The 24,231-nt window shown below is 37.7% G+C and overlaps 2 protein-coding genes across 10 annotated transcripts in view; one reads left to right on the plus strand and one right to left on the minus strand.

Annotated features, from left to right (window-relative positions):
• LOC107712584 (protein LSM14 homolog A-like) overlaps positions 1 to 9,566 on the minus strand; it is an 11,704-nt gene extending 2,138 nt beyond the window's left edge. The window contains exons 1-10 of one of the 6 annotated variants that reach the window (XM_016517899.1): positions 9,229 to 9,566; positions 8,030 to 8,193; positions 7,814 to 7,946; positions 6,029 to 6,139; positions 4,791 to 4,967; positions 4,613 to 4,705; positions 3,917 to 4,108; positions 3,631 to 3,802; positions 2,164 to 2,193; positions 1,184 to 1,427 (exon numbers count right to left, since the gene is read on the minus strand). In XM_016517899.1, coding sequence (XP_016373385.1) covers positions 1,184 to 1,427; positions 2,164 to 2,193; positions 3,631 to 3,802; positions 3,917 to 4,108; positions 4,613 to 4,705; positions 4,791 to 4,967; positions 6,029 to 6,139; positions 7,814 to 7,946; positions 8,030 to 8,193; positions 9,229 to 9,349 — 1,437 coding nt within the window. In that variant the 5' untranslated portion in view covers positions 9,350 to 9,566. The remainder of the gene's footprint in view (positions 1 to 1,183; positions 1,428 to 2,163; positions 2,194 to 3,630; positions 3,803 to 3,916; positions 4,109 to 4,612; positions 4,706 to 4,790; positions 4,968 to 6,028; positions 6,140 to 7,813; positions 7,947 to 8,029; positions 8,194 to 9,228) is intronic. The other 5 variants (XM_016517900.1, XM_016517898.1, XM_016517901.1 and 2 more) reach the window with 5 other exon arrangements.
• Positions 1 to 24,231, plus strand: part of LOC107712581 (transcription initiation factor TFIID subunit 4-like) — a 115,948-nt gene that overhangs the window by 9,939 nt on the left and 81,778 nt on the right. For 2 of the 4 annotated variants that reach the window (XM_016517891.1, XM_016517892.1), the window contains exons 2-4: positions 11,018 to 11,798; positions 14,038 to 14,180; positions 23,007 to 23,117. In XM_016517891.1, coding sequence (XP_016373377.1) covers positions 11,018 to 11,798; positions 14,038 to 14,180; positions 23,007 to 23,117 — 1,035 coding nt within the window. Of the gene's footprint in view, positions 1 to 10,848; positions 11,799 to 14,037; positions 14,181 to 23,006; positions 23,118 to 24,231 lie in introns of those variants that run through there. The other 2 variants (XM_016517893.1, XM_016517894.1) reach the window with 2 other exon arrangements.

The raw sequence follows: 24,231 nt of genomic DNA on the forward strand, positions 1-24,231 counted from the left end.
GGGGTCTAATGCTATTTCATGCATGTCGAGTTATTTACACAGTTAATTAACGAGTTGGATTTTCATGCTAAACATGGCCAAAGTTTCAAAAAAATTATTTGGATGCATTTCTGAGCCAAATATACTCCTTCCGGGTTCGTAAAAGTTTTGGAAAGTTTTTTTTCGAGCATGACTCATTACGTCATGAAGGTTGGCACTCTTTGTATGGGCATTTCTCCCCTCGCACGCATCGACCAGAGGTGCGTTTCCCAAAAGCATCGTTAGCTAACTATGGTTGTAAGTTCCATTGACCTCTATTAGTAACGACGGAACTAGCAAACATAGTTGCTTTTGGGAAACGCACCCGAGAGCAAGAGCGCGCCCATCAACGCGCTTCATTCGGCAGCGCTGCATGGGACTCACTTGGGAAGAATGTCTCCAAAGAAGTGTGTTTTTGGTTGTAAGGGAAAGATAACTTTGTTCAGCTTCCCAAATAACCGAGCGTTACGTAAACAGTGGATGCAGTTTATTTTTTCCGGGGCAGCAACGGAGTTTCGCAAGTGTGTTCGTTGATGAATGTTTTATAAACAAGGCCCAGTTCAGCGCTGGATTTGCACATCGTTCGATACTGAATGATGGAGCGGTCCCAGCTATAAAAGATCCCGGTCAGTGAAACGGCTTCAAATATCCGTTCAAGCTCAAGTGCTCGTGCCTCTTTAGCTCCGCCCACGACACGCCTCCAGGAGCTCGGCTGTTTAGAGAGAATCGTAAAGCTGTATCTTTCTTTTGTAAATATGATAAAACTAAAGACTCTTTGGAGATATGAAGGATGCAGTACTACTTTATAGGTGCTCAAGATTAACATGAGATTGGGTGAAACTGTGTGTGTTATGTTCCCTTTAATTGTACATTATACTTTCCTTTGCATTATATTACAGAAAACTAGTTAATGCTGCTGCGTGAGTTTTTCTAATATAACAACTCTCGTCTGACTAAAGTAATCACTCTCTCAATCTTTTTTTTCCTTATCTGAAAAGTCATAAAACCGCTACTGTGGATTTTCGCTATTGGAGCAAATGGGAATGCAAAAATTATGTACTGTAGTTTCCGTTCACCACTAAAGAACCCGACTATCAAGACTGCTTCTGAGAAATGTGAAAAGGGTCCATTGGTCCAATACTGAGGTAAGAGAGGAAGTACTAACCCTGTACTCAAAGTCAGAGAACTCTCGTCCTCCTCTGCCGCCTCTAAACCCGCCCCTGAATCCGCCGCCGCCCCCGCGGGAGGGCATGAACGAGCCCCTGCTAGCCGCTCGCCCGCGACCGCCACGGAAGCCCATGCTGCCACCTCTGCCCCGGAAACCTCCGCGTCCACGATTGTGACGCAGAGGAATACCGAACGTCTCGGCGTTCATCCTCCTCTCCTCCGCCCAGGTCTGCCTCCGTTCCCTGAGAGGAAAATGAACGAAAAGCACATCAGAAAGCAAATCAACAGCGTGTCAACTCACAACTGTTGTTGTGCAAGATTCAATACCAAAATTCAACCTTTGACAGGATACCTGCCTAATCTGCAACATGTTTATGTGACATTAATCCTGGAGTGAGCTACATTTGGAGTCTGATTAAAAAAAACAACAACAAAAAACAGCTTGCTTTTATAAGAAGCCATAGACAAATTTGCAGTGAAAGGTTTCACTGTATGAATGTGTGACAACATTTGTAGTAGGCTAAAATGCAACCTGAAAACACAAAGTGTTTTGCAATTTTTGTTGCTTTGGTTATATCATTTGATCAGGGGCCTGTTCCATAAAACAAGTTTAACAAATAAGCCAGGCTTATTTCAGTTAGTCTGACTTATTTTGTACCAAATCAACTGACAATAAGTCAGACTAACTGAAATAAACCTGGCTTATTTGTTAAACCTGTTTTATGGAACAGGCCTCAGGTTTTCAATACTTTGTGACCAATTGATTTAAACATTTTTTAAATTGTTTGTAATAACTGGTTACTTTTAAAATCATTTTAAGAAATCCCACTTACAATTACTCGTATTTCTATTTTAAGAAATAATCCTGCACGACACCATCTGAATTACTTGAATATGATTCAGACTAGAATTCACAAGTGTAGCTTCATAAACACATTAGCATGGCAAAACATTTACATATAAGAAAAAAGACTGCACCTTCCAAAAGCACCTCCTGATTTCTCCTTTCTAGAAAAGACAGAAGAGTGTATGCCTATTAGATGATTCATTCACAGTTACTTCTAAACTTTACCACAACAAATTAGTACACTTAAGGAAGAATGACTCAGTCACTCAAAAGCATTTACACCCTGTTCGAACTGGGTGAGACGTTGAGACTTGAACATTGTAGCAAAATAATGTGTCAATTGTAGCATAACTGTATAGCCTACTACTGTTCGAAAAGCCTATTGCTGAATATTGCATACTGCTTCATAACTTGTCACACCTGAGAACACGCTGTTAATGGACATTAGGGCTGGGATGAAGATACCTATCACCCGATTTTGATCGATCATTTTAATGAACCAATATTAATTCTCAAATCCCAAGATCAATCTTTTAGTCTATGCTGTTTTCAGATGATGTGTAAATAAAACTGTCCATTGTTACTTGGCAAGTCATAGCTTTCAAATTCTGTCAATTTTGCCGCAAAATTTCAACAACAAATGTTGTTTCGGTACTCTTTAATGTGTTGATAGACATCAATAATATGATCATTCAATGTCCATAGCTCAGTCAACGAGACAAAAAATTACTCTAAAGAGAAGCATTTCGCTAAATATATGTATTATATTATATATTGTTTACCTGGAAAGTAAGTGTTCACAGCTTTTAAAAACATTATAAACATGTATTTTAGTTCCTCTCACTCCACAACAAATACTACAGATTTAACAGTGAACAGTACATAAACAAATTCTAGTGGCCTTCATTATAAAAAACATTTATTAGAAACGGCAAGCCAAAGTGAATTTAAAGCAAACTTGATGTTTCGCCAGCTTGAGGTTAACTGCTTTATATAAGCTGAAGCATATTCCACATCAATTAAACTAAAGCAATAAGCCCCGTCAAGCCGTGGTTTACAGTGAATTTATAACAGCTAAGGGGCGTTGTTAGGTATGACGCGAAGCTGTTATAAATTCACTGTAAACCACGGCTTCACGGGGCTTATTGCTTTTATAAAACGGTTATTCCATATACGTAGTAAGGTTTCACAGAATAAAACAAAGCAAATAAAGTGTAATGATATAAATAAAAACAGTATTCTTCCACCAAACAATGTAGTTCCTCAAAAACAGTTGTGTTTGCAACAAAGTGGTTGCCGAGCAACACACAGTAGTAAACAAAGGTGTATGTTTGTAGCGTAATTTACAACAGCTTCGAACGCGGCTCAACCAATCAGAATCAAGGACCGGAACTCTCCGTTTTATAATTCTTTATTTATTTAAATGAGAGGATTCGTTTCCTGAAGAAAGAGTCACATGTACATGAAATATTTCCAAATGAATCAATATCGAATGGAGAATTTTGTGAATTGCAGTCTAATCAAATGGTGCAATCTGTGCCAATACCCAGCCCTAATGAACACACTAAAAACATTAGCGCAGATTAACGAGATCTCACCTGGAGTCGTCACAGGAGATGTTGTCGAAGAAGGACTTGGATTTGTCATAGTAACAGTTGGGTCCCAGTGGATCCTCCTCATCAGCGTTGCCTTCACTGTTCTGGGTCTCCACACCTGAATCGGTCTTCTCCTCCCCATTCAGAGTCTTCTCCGTTTTCTCACTCTTCTCATCTGCAGCACAGAGTGACATTATAAAACTGACATTAAAAATTCAACTTAATGATACATATTTATCTGTTGGTTTGTGTTGATGTAGCATAGTAATACAGTTTTCCCACACAGTACCTTTAATCTTGAGTTTGTTTTGGAACTCGCGGTCGATCTCCTCCTTATTGAACTGGGCGTTGGCACTCTCAAAGTCAAAGTCTTTCTCAAATTTCATTGGTCCATCTCTACGCCCACTGAACCTGCCCCGCCCACGCTGACCGCCGCCTCCGCCACCACTGCCCCGCCCCTTTCTCACTGGAGGAGCACCACCTGGAGAGAGAAACAACCTTTATCACAAATGCAGCTTATGGTCCTGATCGTGATAATGTATATGTGACTCTGGAGCACAAAAGCAGTCATAAGTAGCACAGGTATATTTGTAGCAATAGCCAACAATACATTGTATGGGTCAAAATTATCCATTTTACTTTTTTGCCAAAAATCATTAGGATATTAAGTAAAGTTTATGTTCCATGAAGATATTATGTAAATTTCCTACCGTAAATACATCAAAACTTACATTTTGATTAGTAATATGCATTGCTAAGGACTTTATTCGGACAACAACAAGGCAATTTTTTCAATATTTAGATTGGTTTTTTTGCACCCTCAGATTCCAGATTTTCAAATAGTTGTATCTCAGCCAAATATTGTCCTATCCTAACAAACCATACATCAATAGAAAGCTTATTTATCTCCACTTCACTTTATGACTGGTTTTGTGGACCAGGGTCACATGTGTCAATGCAGGACAGGCATTCTAAAGTGACTCACCACCACCAGACTGCCGTTTGTTTGGGTCTTTGTTATCAGGCCTGTTTGAGTCCGATTCTGGCCGAGGAACCCTCTGAACATCAGACGCTGTAGCTGAACAACAGATATCACAATTAATGGCTGCAGGTGGAAAAACTCACTTCTTCAGCTGTATGTTTTCCAATGCCCTGATTCTCACCTTTCTGTTCCTGGTTTTCAGCAGCTTTCTGGCTGCTGAGAGCGGGTCGGGCCGTTCCAGGGCTCCTCCGACTCATCGTACTGGTAGCAGCCGCAGGGGGAGCGACCGGGGCCGTCTGGACCGCATGCTCCAGGGTCGGGGTCTTCCTCAAGGGCTCCAGAGATGGGCTGGAACGACCTGAAAGAGAGGACGCAATTCAGACTCACAAAAACACCACGACAATGCGGACAAGGGTTAAGTGATGGAAAACGTCAGAGCAGCTTTGTATCATTTAACTCGGTAAACATCAGTTGAAGTTCATCCATTAGTTTTTAATTTGCTGAAAATTTACTCAGATGCTCGCTAATGGATCCTCTGCAAGATGTAAGAAATGCATCAATGCCGAAATACAATAGTCCATAATCCACTGGAAAAAGTCCATCCCCCGTTGTCCTATCACATCAAAATCCACCCACATTTTGTTTTGGACTGTTTTGGTTTGTAACAGGTGCTTGATCTGTGCAGATTTCTCTCCTGATTCAGACGAGAAAGTAGTACAGATAGAGGCATTTTAGCCGGAAACAAAAATGGATTACTTGTGGATTAGGGGGATATTTTTATCAGATGTTTGGACTCTTATTCTGACGGCACCCATTCACTGCAGAGCATCCATTGCTGAGACACTGATGCAATGCTACATTTCTCCAAATCTGATGAAGAAGCAATGAGACACTGATGCAGTGCTACATTTCTCCAAATCTGATGAAGAAGCAAACTCAACATCTACATCTTGAATTATCTGAGGGTGAGGACATTTTCAGAAAATGTTCATTTTTGGCTGAACTATTCCTTTAAGACAACATGAAATAACCACCATTTGTAATGCATTTAACTTCTGTAATGTGCATCACAGAAACGGGACTTTCGTCCATTCAGAGCTGATTGGATTGTGTATATTGGGTTATGATTACTATAGTCAATAATACTATATTATTTGTCTTGCATTGCTTACATCAACACAAAAGATATTTCAAGGATAGGCAAAGTTCTTGCAATGCAATGAAAACAAAGACCAGCATTTATTTTTTTGATTTCATGTTGTCTTCAAAGACAAACTTCAAAGTTACTAACTAAGCTACTAACAGACCAGAGAAGAACGACACTCGACTCAGACACATGCTGTGATCCTGCATAATCACGGCCAAAATACGAACACACTAAAGCCATTCTTCACACGTTAGCGTCGGTTCTCGGGTTACCTTTGGGTTTGGTAGCACTCAGCGAGCGAGAGTGCAGGGGAAGAGCAGAGCTCTGGGACAGAGGGGCAGTAGTGCTCGCCTCGCTACCGAATGCAGGACCTGAGCTGCTTCCTGTGAGGGGAGGAAGTGTGGGCTTTAACACATCACACACTATGAGAAAAAACCCTCATATGAAGCTTACGTAACAGCCAAACATGCTTTAAGATCCACCACTTGCTAAACCAATGCTCACTCAATTTGCCCTTCTCAATATTTATTTAAACATATTGGGAAAAAAGGTTTTGTGCATCCTCTCCAGGTAAGTGTAACTGAATTTGCAGAAAATTTCCATTTAAGATCATTCAAACACACAGGACTTGCAAAATGACTGGCAAAGGATTGAAAAGAGCAATATCTCATCTAATAATGTAGCCGATGGCAACAGTAGTAAATTTTTTAAGGCAGGACTCGAGAAGGGTCAACTTTATTTTCTCTGGTTCTTGGCACATATTATGTGCACATTCATTCAATATGTGCAATTTGATATGCACTTGTGAATATTCTGTCTGTCTATCTAACAGTATTTATCCAAAAATGGCCAGCTATCCTCTTAACTTGCACTCTTTTCTATGCCACATCAGCAGCAAAGGCCACTTCAATGGCAAGAACAGGACAGTTCAAAATATAAGGACAAGGCAAGACACCACAGGTGAGGACAGTAAAAAAGAATAAAACTAACAGAACATTAATAAGGCAAATAAATATCCCCATACTTCCCCAGTTGATTAAATACATTAATTGTTCTGTATTACAATTTTTTAATGTTATGTTTAAATATGCAAATGAGGCATTATTTAACTAAATATGCACCAAATTGCATACATTTCCAGAGCAGAAATCTGAACATTGGATAAAGCCAGGTTGAAAATGTTTGATTTTGCTGATGTATTAAATGTTTTTACAGAGGGAATTTTGGATTGTATCACTACATAAATCAGAAAAAAAAGCAATAAAAAAATGTTAAGCATATTTTTTTTGAATAAAATGTTATGTGGACAGGGAATTATTTGTGAACAAACCCCTCTGTAAAAACCTTCAGAACATAGAGAGGAGCAAAACTCTGAAGTTTGCTTTATACAAGTGCTGCTGATGTGGAGAAAAGAATAGCCTTGTTTTGAAAGAATAGCCTTTAATGATATTAACTGTAATTGAAATCTGCAGATGCAAATAGATTTTGATTTAATTTAAGTTTATTGCCACATCAGCCTCACAGGCTATTTCATGGCAAACAAAGATTACACATTAGAAAACAATACAGTGGTACACAATGCAAAATACAAAAATTAAATAAAGCAATTATAAAACAAAGTTACGTACATAAAATTGTATAAAAGATTCTTTAAATTTACTTTTGAAAGAAATTGTAAAAGTTTTTCTGGGTTCATCTTATAAAACAAGTCCTTAAGAGTTTGTCCTGATAATAACCTTTGTCTCATGACATTAAATATTGGGCAGACCAAAAGCACATGTTGCACCGTCAAGTGAGTCCCACAATATTGACATTTTGGTGCAGATGCAAATAGATAAAGTGCAATAAAATTAACACTTGAATGTGTATTTCTCATGATTCTCTCCATGTTACGGAAGCAAAATAGCTCAAAATTGACTTGTGCATGGTTTTGCCTTAAAGCACATCAAAGATTAGTTTGATATTTGGCAAAAATTCTGAAAATTAATTTTGTTTGTGTATTCTCTTCAAAACACCATCTCCAATGCTGGAAGCTACAAGAGCGAGTGTGAACTCACCAACCGTGACCGCCGCTCCGAACGGCTGGGGTACCAGCGGACTGGAGCTGAACTGGCTGTACGGGGCCCGACTGAACGGGGCATACGACTGGAAGGAAGGAGCCGTGGGGCCGGCGGTGGATGCCAGAGAGGACTGCGCACAAACACAAGAACGAAACAGGTCAATATTCACTCTGTCTTCTGTTCTGCAGATACACCTGAACGTGTGAAGCCCACCTGCACGATGGCGGGATCCTGAGGAAGGTTGCAGGTGGGTTTGGGCGGCTCGCACACCGTCAGGTCTTTGATGTCACTTCCTCTGAATATAATGTACTCAAAGACATCATCTCGAGGAGGGATCGGTCTGTCCGTGGGACGATCCTCAGTGCCAAAGGACTTCACTAGAGGAGAAAACGAGACAGGAAAATGTTAAAATTCACAAAACAAGCAATGTTAGTTATTATCCTCACCACTCCATGTTTTTCTCTAGGTGTTAGGTGTAAGTTTGTTTACTTTATATCTGTATTTGATTTAGGCCAGATCTAAAGTAAATTAGGTAAGTGCTGTTCTCAGTGTATTAAAACTCTTTCATATCTAATTTGTGTGTAAACATATATGTGACCATGGGCCACAAAAGCAGTCATAAGTAGCACGGGTATATTTGTAGCAATAGCCAACAATACATTGTATGGGTCAAAATTATAGATTTTTCTTTTATGCCAAAAATCATTAGAATATTAAGATCATGTTTCATTTAGATATTTTCTAAATTTCCTACTGTAAATGTATCAAAACGTAATTTTTGATTAGTAATATGCATTACTAAGAACTTCATTCGGTCAACTTTAAAGGCGAGGTTTTTTTTAATTATACAATAAATAAAAAGACAACAGATAGAATAGAAAAAGAATAGAGCAAGCTAGTGTTAGAGGCCTTTTTTGCTTTTTCAAGTGCTATAACAAGTCTCAGTTAGCTTAAAGCAGTACACTTAGCAAGGTTTTTTTTAATTATACAATAAATAAAAAGACAACAGATAGAATACAAAAAGAATAGAGAAGCTAGCGTTGTTTTGTTTTTTTAAAGAAAACAAGCAGTTAGTAAATGAATAGAGTGCAAGTCTAAAAGGGACACGTTTTTTTTTTAAAGAATAGAATTAGAATAGAGAGTGCTAGAGTTAGAGGGTCAAATAAAGATGGAAGATTTGTGCTTTATTGTTATTATTATCATGTGCTTATTTATTCAGATTTCAGAGGATGTAAAAATCTCAATTTCACCAAATTGACACTTATGACTGGTTTTGTGGTCCAGGGTCACATATTTGCATATATAGTGGGAATATTTAGCCAGGGCTACAACATAATTCTCTTCTGTTTGTTCTCTGTAGGTGTGTGTATATTGTGTACATGTAATTTTGCGCGTGTGTTTATTGTACGTACCTTTAGCCAGAGCTACAGTGCTGTTCTCAGTGTCGATCGTGTATAAAACTCCCTCATATCGGATCTCGGCCTTTGAGATCAGACTGATCTTGCTGCCGATATAAGGCGTCCCTCCGCTCATCTTTCCGCTGGAATTCACTCCTGTGCGGCTGCTCGACTCCTCTGATTCTTCTTTGCGTAAGGTATTATCGCACTGAATGATGTTTTTCGGTGGTTCGATGTCGTTTCCTTTCAGTCCGAGCTTAGCACGACACGGCCGAATTCATTTTCCTCCGCACTGAATCGAGATGCATGCTGGGAAACGCGCCTCCCCCTCTCTCGCGCCCCCACGCTGGTATCGCGAGAGTTCGCGTGATTTTAGTATAACTCCCGTTACATTGGGAATTATGTAAGAGGCGAAATGCGATTTAACGCCGTGGGAAGTAAATAAAGGCGAATTTTGAATTAGAAATCAATAAAGGTTTTACTTAAATGGCTATAAAGAGAATAGTATAGATATGTGATGACTGTTCAGAATGAACTCTATTTCAATTATTGCCAAAGAGGAGTGCTGAGGCATTTCGTAGATGCACAATTACATATCTGGCATGCCAGATTATAAACCGCAAAACTGAATGATTATTTAATCATAAATACACTGAAACATCAGAGCAATAACTACACATAGCACGATTTAAAGCTTTATAATGTCATTCCAAGTATAGGCTATTGAATTCACATGCTTTGATAGACTAGATACTTCCATGAAACCTTTACACCATAATTTAATTTCTAATATATGCTTTGATGTCTATTTACTTTGAAATTTCGTCATCTTTTACCGGACTTTGTTTCTCTTGCTGCACGGACTCAGCCACAGGAACGTTGTCCCTAAATTATGAACAAACGTTCTTGCAGTAACGTTAACGGAATGTTCGTTCAAAGTTTTCTGGTCTTTACTAGTGTTCTGAAAACGTTAGCACAATTTAGACATCGTTTCCGTTGGACGTTCGTCTGACGTTTTTTTTTTTTAAATGTTACATTTCAGAATGTTCAGAGAACTTTAAAAAGTAACATTCTTATATCTATCTATCTATCTATCTATCTATCTGTCTGTCTGTCTGTCCGTCTGTCTATCGGTCTATCATCTATCTATCTATCTATCTGTCCATCTATCTGTCTATCTATCTATCTATCTATCTATCTATCTCCCTTCCCTCCAGACTCGTGTAGTATCCTCGGCCGCCTGGAGTTGTAACAGGGGTGACAACTGTTTGGTTTTGGCCCTCTGACGTCACATCCATTCCCACAATGCCATAGTAACACGACTGCGCACTCGCGCTCGTGGACGCGCACCAGCAGAGACAGCCCATCACACACAGAGAGCGAACATGGCGGGCGCCTCCGACCCTCTGGAAGACATGCTCTTCTCCGAGGTGGACGAGAAAGCCGTGAGCGATCTCTATCTATCTATCTATCTATCTATCTATCTCCCTTCCCTCCAGACTCGTGTAGTATCCTCGGCCGCCTGGAGTTGTAACAGGGGTGACAACTGTTTGGTTTTGGCCCTCTGACGTCACATCCATTCCCACAATGCCATAGTAACACGACTGCGCACTCGCGCTCGTGGACGCGCACCAACAGACAGCCCATCACACACAGAGCGAACATGGCGGGCGCCTCCGACCCTCTGGAAGACATGCTCTTCTCCGAGGTGGACGAGAAAGCCGTGAGCGATCTGGTGGGCTCGCTGGAGTCTCAGTTGGTGGGCCAGAGCGAGCCGCCCGCCGCGCGCCAGAGCAGCGCGAAGCAGCAGCAGCAGCAGCAGCAGCAGCAGACAGGAGGAACAGCGCAGCTGCCTGCTCCTGTAGACTCTCCATCAGAACCACAACAACAAGCGCAGCAGCAGCAGCAGCAGCAGCAGAACGCGCGGAAAGCGGCGCGCAACCCGGATTCTGACCCGAAAGACGCCAGCATGGATAAGCACGCCAAAGCTCTGGAGAAGGAGAGCCCTCTGAAGTCGCATGGCAGCATCATCATCATCACTACAGCAGCAGCAGCAGCAGCATCCGACGCTCCTGCACCGGGCAACAAAGGTGAGAGCCCGAGGGACACCCGCAAGAAACACCTGGGGAAGTCGCGCACGCTGCGCTCCGCAGCATCCCACAGTCTCAACGGCAACGGAGGCGACGCAGCATCAGCATCATCACCCAGCACCTCCAGCACGACTTTCTCCGTGTCCAGTAACCCGCAGGCGATCTCGCTGGACCGCGGGACGCCCACCATCGCGCTGCACCGACTCCCGCGTCACATCATCGCCAGCATCGCGCAGAATGGAAACGGCACGTCGGTGTCCGAGTTGGTCCAGCAGGGCGCGCGGATCAACCACAGCAAAACACCCGCGGACAACAACGCGAAGCCAGCGGCGACCTCGGCCACAGCAGCGCCTGTCAAACCCACGGTCATCAGACCTGCGCAGACGCAGCCGCAGCCGCCTGCGCAGCAGAGGGTCGTAACGCCGCAGCTGATTGTCAGACCACCGCAACAGCAAACTACTATACAGCTGCCGCCCGGATTCACCATCCCACCAGGTACTTATGACTTACTAGTGTTTGATGTGCACTACCTAGTCTCCTCTGACTCTTCCACATGTTAGAATAACAGCAAAGTGATGCAAACTCTGAAATAACTCAGCTGGAACTCTGGGAAATGAAGAAGTGAGCATAACATGACGTAAATGAAATCTCTCATATTTGAGCTTCTTGCTTGTTATTCTGCACATCAGTCAACCAACTTCATCCTGTTATGCTTTTAAGAGCACTTGTTGATGCTCTTTCTTCTCTATCTGCTTTAATTGATCCTTTAAAAAGTCCAAATGAAACTCATAAGCAGGCATAATTTCGTATATTTGACTACGAGACTGCTTTCATGCATTTAAACAGAAGCATTTAGCATAAATTTTGTTTTCTGACATCACAAGAAACATAAATTCTGTCAACTGTGTCTAAATGTATGAACACTTAAACATTTTGGTTCTATTAGGGACAAAAAAGTGTGTTTTCCCCCTTTAAGTTGAACTTTTGAAAGACTTGAAAAACATGATTTGGCAAATATCAAATGGTTAAATAAATACAAATATATTTAGTGGCCTCAAAAAAGTATTTAGACACTTAAGTGACTTAAATATGTGAATGTCATTCAGTGTCTTGATTGGTGATAAAATGCTGCAGGTGTCTGTCTCTAAATTTCAAACTTTTTTTTTTTCATATGTTGTACTTGAGAAGTGTGTTTGTGCTCTCTCTCTCAATCATAAAAGAGTCATAACATATACATAAGAATAGAAAAATAATCATTTAATAATATTAAGTTTTAATCTGCATGTAAAAAAAAAAAAGAATGAACAAATATGGTTTTAAATAGATGATGCTTAAAATATTTCACATCATTTACTCAAATGCTAGTTTTCATCTCATTATTTTCATTATTTTCTAGGGAAATCCATACTTCTATATCAGACAGACATATGCTTGCTTTGACATTTTGTTATGTAACACAATATTTTGTATATAATGGCACTCAAACATTTTAACGTGTTGCTCAAGTCTCCAGATACTTTCTTCTCTATGAGTTATGTATGCATTTTCAGTATATGTAAACAAATCTCACACCAGATGATGATGATGTAAGTAATTACTTTTGTGAGTTGATCAAATCCGGAGCTGCAGCATTGATGATCTGATGCTTTAAAGAACCCAAACACACTGATCTGAAGATCTTTATCAGTAACTTTAGTTTAAACATACAGGTGTTTTTTTTTGCTGAAGGTGCTGAATGGTGAAAGTTTGGATGAGATCTGAACCTAAAAGCAGCCCAAATGAGTAAACACATCTTGAGTTTAAATGATAATTTGTGTAGATGAGCTTTACATCGCTGCATTTGGATGATGACTGATGAGTTTGGTGATCATCATGATGCAGAAACTGTCAATAATGAGCAGAAAGTAGATCAAAAAGTGACTTGATATCTTACAGGACTTTCACACTGCTCACAGATGACAGTCTCAAGTCTAGCAAAGAGAAATCATTTTTATTTACTTTAGATTTTAATGATGAAGAATGATTCATCATCAGTCTACAGTTAACTTGCACTTTCTTTCAGTAAAAATACGAAGCTTTAGACAGATTCAGCTGTTGCCTTCTCACTCTCAGACTGAATGTGTTTAAGCACTATAAAACCAGTGAAATCTGAACTCTGATCATTATTTCAAACTAATATTGTTTTTAACGGTGAAAGCTGTCTGAGTTTAATTGTGTGTGTGTGTAATGATCTGCAGTTAAACACATTCACAGTGTTTTTTTTTTTTTTTTACAAAAACAAACTGCTCTGTTTAAAACACCTAAACATCCTAATTTGAATGTCTTTAGTGCAGGGCGTTTACATAAAGCATGCACTATATATAGCATGCGCTATATATCATACATAATACATTTAGATAAAAGTATTTAAAGATAATCAGAAAATAATTAGAATACATATGAAAAAAAAAAACATTTATTACAATTTTTAATTTGTAATAAAATTTATTTTTTCATGTATTTTTTAGCATAATGCATTCACATAAAGACATCAGACAGACATATGCAAGAAAAAAAAACATATAAGAATGACTTAGAATCTTAATTATTCAATTTTGCTTTCAGAAGAATCCAAAGGCTTCAGTTGTTGATTGTAAGTTTTTATGTTTCAAGCACGGTTTTGTGATGCTTTGTTATATTTTTCAGAGTTCAGAGGTGAATAACACGTGTATGTGTTGTGTTGTGTGTGTTTGAGGTATGGTGCTGGTCCGGACAGAGATGGGTCAGCTGGTGATGGTTCCTCAGCAGGCTCTGGCTCAAGCTCAGGCCCAGAACAGCATCTCGCCGCGGCCCTCCACACCCACCAGCGTGGCCACGTTCAGGGTCACGACCCCACAGGTACAGCCCATAATGCTCTAGAGCCACAGCGATCTGACGCACAGATGAGGTTTCTCTCTGAAACTTAAGAACCAAATTGCTCCCAAAACTCCCGCTGTAAAACTCGAATGACATCAAGCAGTTTGAAGTCAGACCGGATGCATTTCATCAAACCTTTTTTATTGTTTTTGCAAAGACAATATTGCAAAATGTTTCCGTGTCACTGATATAACTGAAAAATATCTGCTGAGATTGAACACACTCCTCTGCAAATTAAAGATCCGTTTGCTTGCTTTTCCTGATTGAAAGTCGAGATCATACATTCGAAATCTCTCTCTTTTATATTTACAAATGTACTTTTGATGAAAGGAAAATATCAGGATGATCTGATGGTGTGGTGCAGTGTGTGATTCTAGACAGTGTTCGAACTATACCATGGACACTTGTTTGCGCGTGCCTCAAAAGAGGGCTTACAATGACTTACAAAGATACATAACAGCTACAAGTGTATGCACTACTTGCTTTATGCAAGCACTATATAGGATAAATCACTATACAGGATTTACCCTATTATACTTTATCGACACGAATTGATAGGTGAAACAACAAACAGCCACCCACAAATAGTCTATAAACAAAGCATCAAGCTGTCTTTGAGTTCACATGAACAACAGTTAAAGTTACTCGTCGTCAGGCAGCTCCCCCTAGCTCCCCCGTAGTTCGCACCCTGATTCTAGAGTTTCTCAAGGACACGTCTAGCTAGTTATTTTAGCATCATAGTTTTTATTTTTATATTTTCGTTTTAGTTAAAGTTTTAGTAGTTTAGTTGTATGGTTTTGCAATTGTATTAGTTTTTTAAATATGTATGTCTAGTTTTTATTCATTTTTATTTCAGTTTTACTTTTAGTTATTTTAGTACATCAAGTTAAACTGAAAGGAAATTATGCCTTAGCAATAGCTGAAATAGAATAAGTTTTAAAAATATATGTTTTTTTGTTTTAGTAAACTATAATAACCCTGGTCATGACCCCCACTAGGGGTCACCAGAGGTCTCTCACATTTGAACTCATTAATTATGATTTCACTAATAATCGTAATCAAATCATCTGTGCAGTAAACACAGTGAGACGGTAACTTTGGTTACTGCTATCAAAAAGTTTTATTCTGTGAAATAAAGCCTCTCGTGGTACCATCACAGAGAGGCTCAAAATCACTTTCCAGAACATTCTCGTTCACCATTCCTGGCTGGTGGAACGATCTTCCCACCCCTATCCGGAATGCTGAATCCCTGACCATTTTCAAGCGACAGCTGAAAACTCATCTCTTTCGAAGCTACTTGACTTCATCATTATAAAAAAAAAAATTTAAAAAAAAATTCTATCTCTTTATCTATTCCTTATCTTTCTAGTGTGTACTTATTTGAACAATGTCTAAAAACTTGGTATCACACAACAGTGATCATATTCATATTGTGATCTTTAAACTCACTCCTGAAGTGACGCTTCTGCAGAGTCCCAGTAAAGATGAAACGGCAGGTAATTTGATATGTTAATAATAACAACCTGTGCACAGATGCTGTGTAATTCACGGTTATTCACACTAGTAGACACTTACCTGATATGATTTGATGGAGCAGAACTCAATTTTATGAAGCATTTGACTTGTAAATACTATGAGAAAACACTTTTAGAAACACTGATCTGTATACAGGTGCATCTCAATAAATTAGAATGTCGTGGAAAAGTTCATTTATTTCAGTAATTCAACTCAAATTGTGAAACTCGTGTATTAAATAAATTCAATGCACACAGACTGAAGTAGTTTAAGTCTTTGGTTCTTTTAATTGTGATGATTTTGGCTCACATTTAACAAAAACCCACCAACTCACTATCTCAACAAATTAGAATACTTATTAAGACCAATAAAAAAAACATTTTTAGCCTTCTGGAAAGTATGTTCATTTACTGCACATGTACTCAATACTTGGTAGGGGCTCCATTTGCTTTAATTACTGCCTCAATTCAGCGTGGCATGGAGGTGATCAGTTTGTGGCACTACTGAGGTGGTATGGAAGCCCAGGTTTCTTTGACAGTGGCCTTCAGCTCATCTGCATTTTTTGGTCTCTTGTTTCTCATTTTCCTCTTGACAATACCCCATAGATTCTCTATGGGGTTAAGGTCTGGTGAGTTTGCTGGCCAGTCAAGCACACCAACACCATGGTCATTTAACCAACTTTTGGTGCTTTTGGCAGTGTGAGCAGGTGCCAAATCCTGCTGGAAAATGAAATCAGCATCTTCAAAAAGCTGGTCAGCAGAAGGAAGCATGAAGTGCTCCAAAATTTCTTGGTAAACGGGTGCAGTGACGTTGGTTTTCAAAAAACACAATGGACCAACACCAGCAGATGACATTGCACCCCAAATCATCACAGACTGTGGAAACTTAACACTGGACTTCAAGCAACTTGGGCTATGAGCTTCTCCACCCTTCCTCCAGACTCTAAGACCTTGGTTTCCAAATGAAATACAAAACTTGCTCTCATCTGAAAAAAGGACTTTGGACCACTGGGCAGTAATAGTACTAATAAACTGAATGTGTTTTAAATACACAATAACTAGGTTTAAATATTTATCATCAATAAATCCAGTTTGTTTTAATCACATATGTTTTAACTTAATATAGCTTGTTCCACTTCCGTATTTGATCCATATGCCTGAACAAACACTGATCTGAATCCTCTAATGTAACATCAGTAACTTTAGTTTAAACATACAGGTGTTTTTTTTTGCTGAAGGTGCTGAATGGTGAAAGTTTGGATGAGATCTGAACCTAAAAGCAGCCCAAATGAGTAAACACATCTTGAGTTTAAATGATAATTTGTGTAGATGAGCTTTACATCGCTGCATTTGGATGATGACTGATGAGTTTGGTGATCATCATGATGCAGAAACTGTCAATAATGAGCAGAAAGTAGATCAAAAAGTGACTTGATATCTTACAGGACTTTCACACTGCTCACAGATGACAGTCTCAAGTCTAGCAAAGAGAAATCATTTTTATTTACTTTAGATTTTAATGATGAAGAATGATTCATCATCAGTCTACAGTTAACTTGCACTTTCTTTCAGTAAAAATACGAAGCTTTAGACAGATTCAGCTGTTGCCTTCTCACTCTCAGACTGAATGTGTTTAAGCACTAGTTATAAAACCAGTGAAATCTGAACTCTGATCATTATTTCAAACTAACATCAGATTTGGTCAGAGTTTAATTGTGTGTGTAATCAGTGATCTGCTGTTAAATGGGTCCATGGTTTTGTTTTATAAGAACAAACTGCTCTGTTTAAAACACCTAAACAACACTCTGAATGTCTTCTGTGCAGCTTAGATGGGTCGATTACATAAAGCGTGCTAAAGGAAAATGTATTAAAATAGCACATTTCATACATAATGCATTGTTCTTTATATAAAAGTATTTGAAGATAATAAAAATTATTATTTAAAAAACAATACACAATAAAACAATAAAAAGTACTTTTTAAAAAATTTTGAATAATAAAATACGCATTTTTTTCTTTAATCCATTATTTGTTTACAGTATTATAATGTAAAATAATACATTTTTATTGTTAAATTTAATTGCTTATTGTTAAATGTAATTGTTTTCACAATGAACAGATTTATGCTTATTCTAAGCTATTTGAATAAATGCATTTTCAAAATATCATTGTTTAAATAAAACCAAAAAGATGCAAAAAGTTAGTAATAAACTATACCATGAAGTGCAGAAATCAGATCTCTTTATTGTTACAAATATGCATCACATTAAGTTTATTAGTTTATGTTAAAGCGGTGTAATCCAAATGCATGGAAATCATAAATGCAATAAAAAAATCTTAACCCCGTCAACACCGCAGAGATCAAACTGAGTGTTTCCTGTCAAACATGCATTTGATGGAAGACGTCTGCACCGTTTTGAAACCCATTTGTCAATAAAAGAGATATTAATTCAGAAACTTGACTGTCACTATTTTCTTGTGCATATTTTTGCAAAATTTAAATCATCAGTGCACAGAAATAATTTTCATGTTGACCATCTGTACACTGTTAAACTTTGTTTTGTCAGATGAACAGTCAGCAGTATTGATGGCTGAGGTTCACTGCTGACATCTAGCGGTGCGCTTTAGTCAGTGCTGACATCAGCTCTTCAGTGACAGGGAAAATAGGGAAAATAAGCCTCTTTCTTCAGTGCTGTGTAAATGAAACACTTAACAGTTTGTATCAAATGCATGGCTCCTTCACAGTGGTTTCAAAACGTGAATAAGAAGACTACAAAAAAATCCAGTTAGCTGGTCTCTGTTGTTTTTCTGTTCACATATTAATATCCATGTTGAGAATATTCCCGCCATTAAAAATGTTCCTCTTGGTTTAATGCCAGGGTTTTTACAGTTTTCATATACTTACAAAACTAAATTTGAATAAGTCTTAATAAGAGCATATATATTATTTTATATAGAATTTAATATATATGTGGGTATTAATTTATTTGAGGATAAGTTTTTTTTTTTATTGCTTATTTTTTGAATACGAGAATTACAGTTTACTGTGTATGGCCACAAGAAGGCAGCAACCATCACATTTGCCTTTTTTTATATTATTTTATTTATTTTTTTCAAATTATGCAAAGAAAAGATATTTTACTAATAAGTTACCAATGCTTATAACTTATGATAATATCACAGTGGTTTAATGGAGGTCTAGTGTGTGAGAGTGTAATGTTCACTTAGTGCCACCAGATGGCGCTAGAAGCTTGCATTTATTAGTGGCTCAACGTTTTAACCCAACACTGGTGTTAATAAATCAAACATTTTAAAAACATTGCAAATAGCAAAACATTTAATTTCTGAAGTTTAGCAGATTAGTATGTTTTTACATTTATATTTGCGTTGCATTTAGCTGATGCTTTTGTTCAAAGCAACTTACAGTAGAGGATCAAAGGCAATTAGTCACAGAGCCAGTCATATTTGTAGTACACAATGGCAGGTTTGTCAGAAAGCTAGATTAAGAAACAAGCGAATGCAGAAAAGAAATGCAGAAAAAATGGACAGGCTAAAATCAATATTGCTATAGGCCTATGTTTGATGTTGTGCCTCTAGAGCTAGACACACTATATAGTTTTAAAATATAAAATTTATACAGAATATCATAAGGTATCATAATTAGTTATTATTATAGCAGTAAAGTCCTTTCAGTCATTTGGTTAATGGTTGTGGTGCATGACTAATACTTGTTGCCACAGTTTTATTGTAGTAATTTTGCAATAATTCACAATAAAGTATCAGCAGCAGTAGCTGTATATTGTGGTGTAATGTGTTTCCTGGTAAACTCTGTTCAGGACATCAGCGTTGCCTTTGTGAGGTGAGGGTTTATATTCCCAGGCGTCTCTCTTCATCCTGCTGTCAGTCATTCTCCGGTTCTCTGCGGCGGAAGACGTTCCTCTTTCCCTCCGAATCACTATTTTCTTGTGCATATTTTTGCAAAATTTAAATCATCAGTGCACAGAAATAATTTTCATGTTGACCATCTGTACACTGTTAAACTTTGTTTTGTCAGATGAACAGTCAGCAGTATTGATGGCTGAGGTTCACTGCTGACATCTAGCGGTGCGCTTTAGTCAGTGCTGACATCAGCTCTTCAGTGACAGGGAAAATAGGGAAAATAAGCCTCTTTCTTCAGTGCTGTGTAAATGAAACACTTAACAGTTTGTATCAAATGCATGGCTCCTTCACAGTGGTTTCAAAACGTGAATAAGAAGACTACAAAAAAATCCAGTTAGCTGGTCTCTGTTGTTTTTCTGTTCACATATTAATATCCATGTTGAGAATATTCCCGCCATTAAAAATGTTCCTCTTGGTTTAATGCCAGGGTTTTTACAGTTTTCATATACTTACAAAACTAAATTTGAATAAGTCTTAATAAGAGCATATATATTATTTTATATAGAATTTAATATATATGTGGGTATTAATTTATTTGAGGATAAGTTTTTTTTTTTATTGCTTATTTTTTGAATACGAGAATTACAGTTTACTGTGTATGGCCACAAGAAGGCAGCAACCATCACATTTGCCTTTTTTTATATTATTTTATTTATTTTTTTCAAATTATGCAAAGAAAAGATATTTTACTAATAAGTTACCAATGCTTATAACTTATGATAATATCACAGTGGTTTAATGGAGGTCTAGTGTGTGAGAGTGTAATGTTCACTTAGTGCCACCAGATGGCGCTAGAAGCTTGCATTTATTAGTGGCTCTACGTTTTAACCCAACACTGGTGTTAATAAATCAAACATTTTAAAAACATTGCAAATAGCAAAACATTTAATTTCTGAAGTTTAGCAGATTAGTATGTTTTTACATTTATATTTGCGTTGCATTTAGCTGATGCTTTTGTTCAAAGCAACTTACAGTAGAGGATCAAAGGCAATTAGTCACAGAGCCAGTCATATTTGTAGTACACAATGGCAGGTTTGTCAGAAAGCTAGATTAAGAAACAAGCGAATGCAGAAAAGAAATGCAGAAAAAATGGACAGGCTAAAATCAATATTGCTATAGGCCTATGTTTGATGTTGTGCCTCTAGAGCTAGACACACTATATAGTTTTAAAATATAAAATTTATACAGAATATCATAAGGTATCATAATTAGTTATTATTATAGCAGTAAAGTCCTTTCAGTCATTTGGTTAATGGTTGTGGTGCATGACTAATACTTGTTGCCACAGTTTTATTGTAGTAATTTTGCAATAATTCACAATAAAGTATCAGCAGCAGTAGCTGTATATTGTGGTGTAATGTGTTTCCTGGTAAACTCTGTTCAGGACATCAGCGTTGCCTTTGTGAGGTGAGGGTTTATATTCCCAGGCGTCTCTCTTCATCCTGCTGTCAGTCATTCTCCGGTTCTCTGCGGCGGAAGACGTTCCTCTTTCCCTCCGAATGCGTTTAATCATTTATCCTCCAACTGCCTGATCGCTGTAAACTGAACTCAACTTTCAGTGCGAGCGAGAGACTCGTTCTGTGGCGTCGCCGTCAGTGTGCGTGTGCATGTGTGCGGCCCCGAGCTCTTCCGGGTCTCAGGGGCCCTCGGGCCCCGCTCTCTCTGCAGGGGCCCAGAGACGAGCATCTGTGAGGAGAGAGCGCGTGCTGTTGAACGGCGTGTCTCTCTGAGTCCAGGGCTCTGCGCCCGCTCTCGTGATTACTGCTCCTCACATCGCAGCGTTGCCCCCCAGCGGAGGGATGTTCACCCGTCTGTCCCCCTCTAGACACAATCATATCAGGCTCTGCAGTACAAGGATGATTCCTGTCAGGAACAGCAGGTCAGAATCCACCTGAAAATCACAAGAAATGAAAATGATTATATATTGCATATAATAGTTATTTAGCATATTTTGAATATTTTAGAAATGTAATTACTTTATACAAGAAATATATATTTTTAATATATTTAAGAATTATTTTGCATATTATGAATTATTAAAAAATAATACATTATTTTATATAAGACATTTAATGTTTATTCAGCATATTTTGAACATTTTAGATATAAGAAATAATTTATATATACAAATTATAAATATGTTAATCTATATTTTATATATATATATATATATATATATATATATATATTTATAAATAAGAACTTTATATATATAAGAGATACAATATATATATATATACTCCCTAGGTCGTAAGTCACCCCAAAAATCACAAGCAATTTGAATTATTATATATATTTAAGAATTATTTAGCATATTTTGAATATTTTAGAAATAAGAAATAATTTTATATTACAATTAGGTAAAAATAAAAGGCAAAGACTCAACCAACTGTAAAGAAGATTCAATACAAAAAGTGCAAATATTTTTTTAGTTCAACACTCATTTCTTTAAAAACTGTGATGTTTTGGCCTACTATAAGGCCTTCATCAGACATCTTATATTTAAATATTGAGGAATATATTTTGCATATTTTATTTTATATAATTTATAGGCTATATTTAGAATATATTTTGAATCTATATTACTTAAGTGTGCGTCAATTGTAAAATAATAATTCAACATGTCTGTTTCCAGGAAGCAAACAGGAAATAGAATTAAAATGAACTGAAATTCAAAGAAAATCATGTTGGAAGGTTTTATAGGCCTTTACAAGTAGATTGATAGATTTTTGGACACTTCATTTCCCAGAATGCATTTGATGTGTTACTTATTTAATTATTTATTTATTATTTCATTTCATTTCCGGTTAAGCTTCCTGTGTGTTGTGGCCTATTCAGTTCAATTTTCAATGAATTGAAAGTGCATCAGTTGTGTGGATGATTTATGCACTTTACAGCTTAAATGAAGTATTGAAGCTGCACATCTGAATGTCTTAGCCCATAGATGTCCACTGTCAGTTCATTACTACACACATGATTTTTATATGAACTGAAAAACAAACCAGTTTTTTTTCCTGTGATAATTAACATTATGCCATGAATGCTATTAATTAATCTGAATGAGTTTGAACTCATAATGTTTCTCTAATTGCCCAGCAGCCTTAGTGAACGCACACAACACTGAAGAAGTGAGCGTGTGTGTGTCACTGACAAAACTCTTTCAAAGCAGTTACTCATCCAGTGACTAGTTCTTCATCAGAAGTGCACATATATAGTTTCTGACTGGGATCTTAGAAACACAACGCTGAAAGTCTGGTTTTCAGATCCTGTGACTCGTCCTTTCCTCTGTGATGCTGCTCTCAATCCTCTCTGTTTCCTCCCTCTTTTCTTTCTTTTCTCTTTCTCTCGCTCTCAGTCTCCTGTTAGCACTCAGGCGATTCGTCCCGCTCCTGCGGCTCAAACTAAACTGGTCCAGTTTAGTTCACCGAGCGCTTCGGCCCAGACCAGCACCGCAGCCGGCCCCGCTGTGAGCATCTGCCCTGTCCCATCCTCTCTCTCTCTCAGTTTCCCACTCATCAGCATCAGTTGTTTTATGTTTATGTAAGCTTTAAGATGATAGAAATGTCAGCTGTATATGACCACAGAGCTTCAGAGGAGAATTTAATATTCAGTCACTCAAGGCTGTGTATTATAGCAATTTTAAAATTAAGATTTAAAGGGTTACTCCACCCCAAAATGAACTTTTTGTCATTAATCACTTACCCCCATGTCGTTCCAAACCCGTAAAAGCTTCATTCGTCTTCGGAAAACAATTTAAGATATTTTGGATGAAAACCGGGAGGCTTGTGACTGTCCCATTGACTGCCAAGTAACTTACACTGTCAAGGTCCAGAAAAGTATGAAAGACATCGTCAGAATAGTCCATCTGCCATCAGTGGTTCAATCTGAATTTTATGAAGCGACAAGAACACTTTTTGTGCACAAAGAAAACAAAATATCGACTTTATTCAACTTTTTCTTCTCCTCCGTGACACTTCCTGCAAGCGACTTCCGGGTTCTCTGTCTGTACGCTGGCCTCTATGTTTACGTTTACGTTTAGCCGTGACCTGCTAACGTAGAGGCGTTAAAAAAAAAGAGCCTGAGCAAACCTAAAAACAGACTTAAAAATATATATCTATAAAAAAATAAAATAAGAGAAAAAAGCTTTAAAATAAACGAAAACAACTGAAAATCAACATATAAACTGACATTTTTTTAATTGGTTCCCTCAATAAGCATCATTTTATCTAAGAGCCAGGATTCACACGGTCTTGGAAAACCTGAATATATGAAGGAATTTTTTTTATAAGTGTGATTCAGGGTTATTATCGTTAACTAAAGCTAAAAAAATTGATTTAATTACTTGAAATAAAATAAACGTTTAACTGAAATAAAATAAAATATAAAACAATTAAACTTATTTTATTTCAGCCAGTTGCCAAGGCAACATTTACCAAAATAGTAAAAAGTACTAAAATAACTAAAACTAAATAAAATAAAACTAATAAGTTAAATTACTATGCAAATAAAAATAAAAAAAAAATTAAAAATATAAAAAAACTTTAAAGGGGTCATATGACGTTGCTAAAAAGAACATTATT

Source organism: Sinocyclocheilus rhinocerous, unplaced genomic scaffold (assembly GCF_001515625.1).
Source record: "Sinocyclocheilus rhinocerous isolate Xijiao unplaced genomic scaffold, SAMN03320098_v1.1 scaffold868, whole genome shotgun sequence".
Taxonomy (NCBI): domain Eukaryota; kingdom Metazoa; phylum Chordata; class Actinopteri; order Cypriniformes; family Cyprinidae; genus Sinocyclocheilus; species Sinocyclocheilus rhinocerous.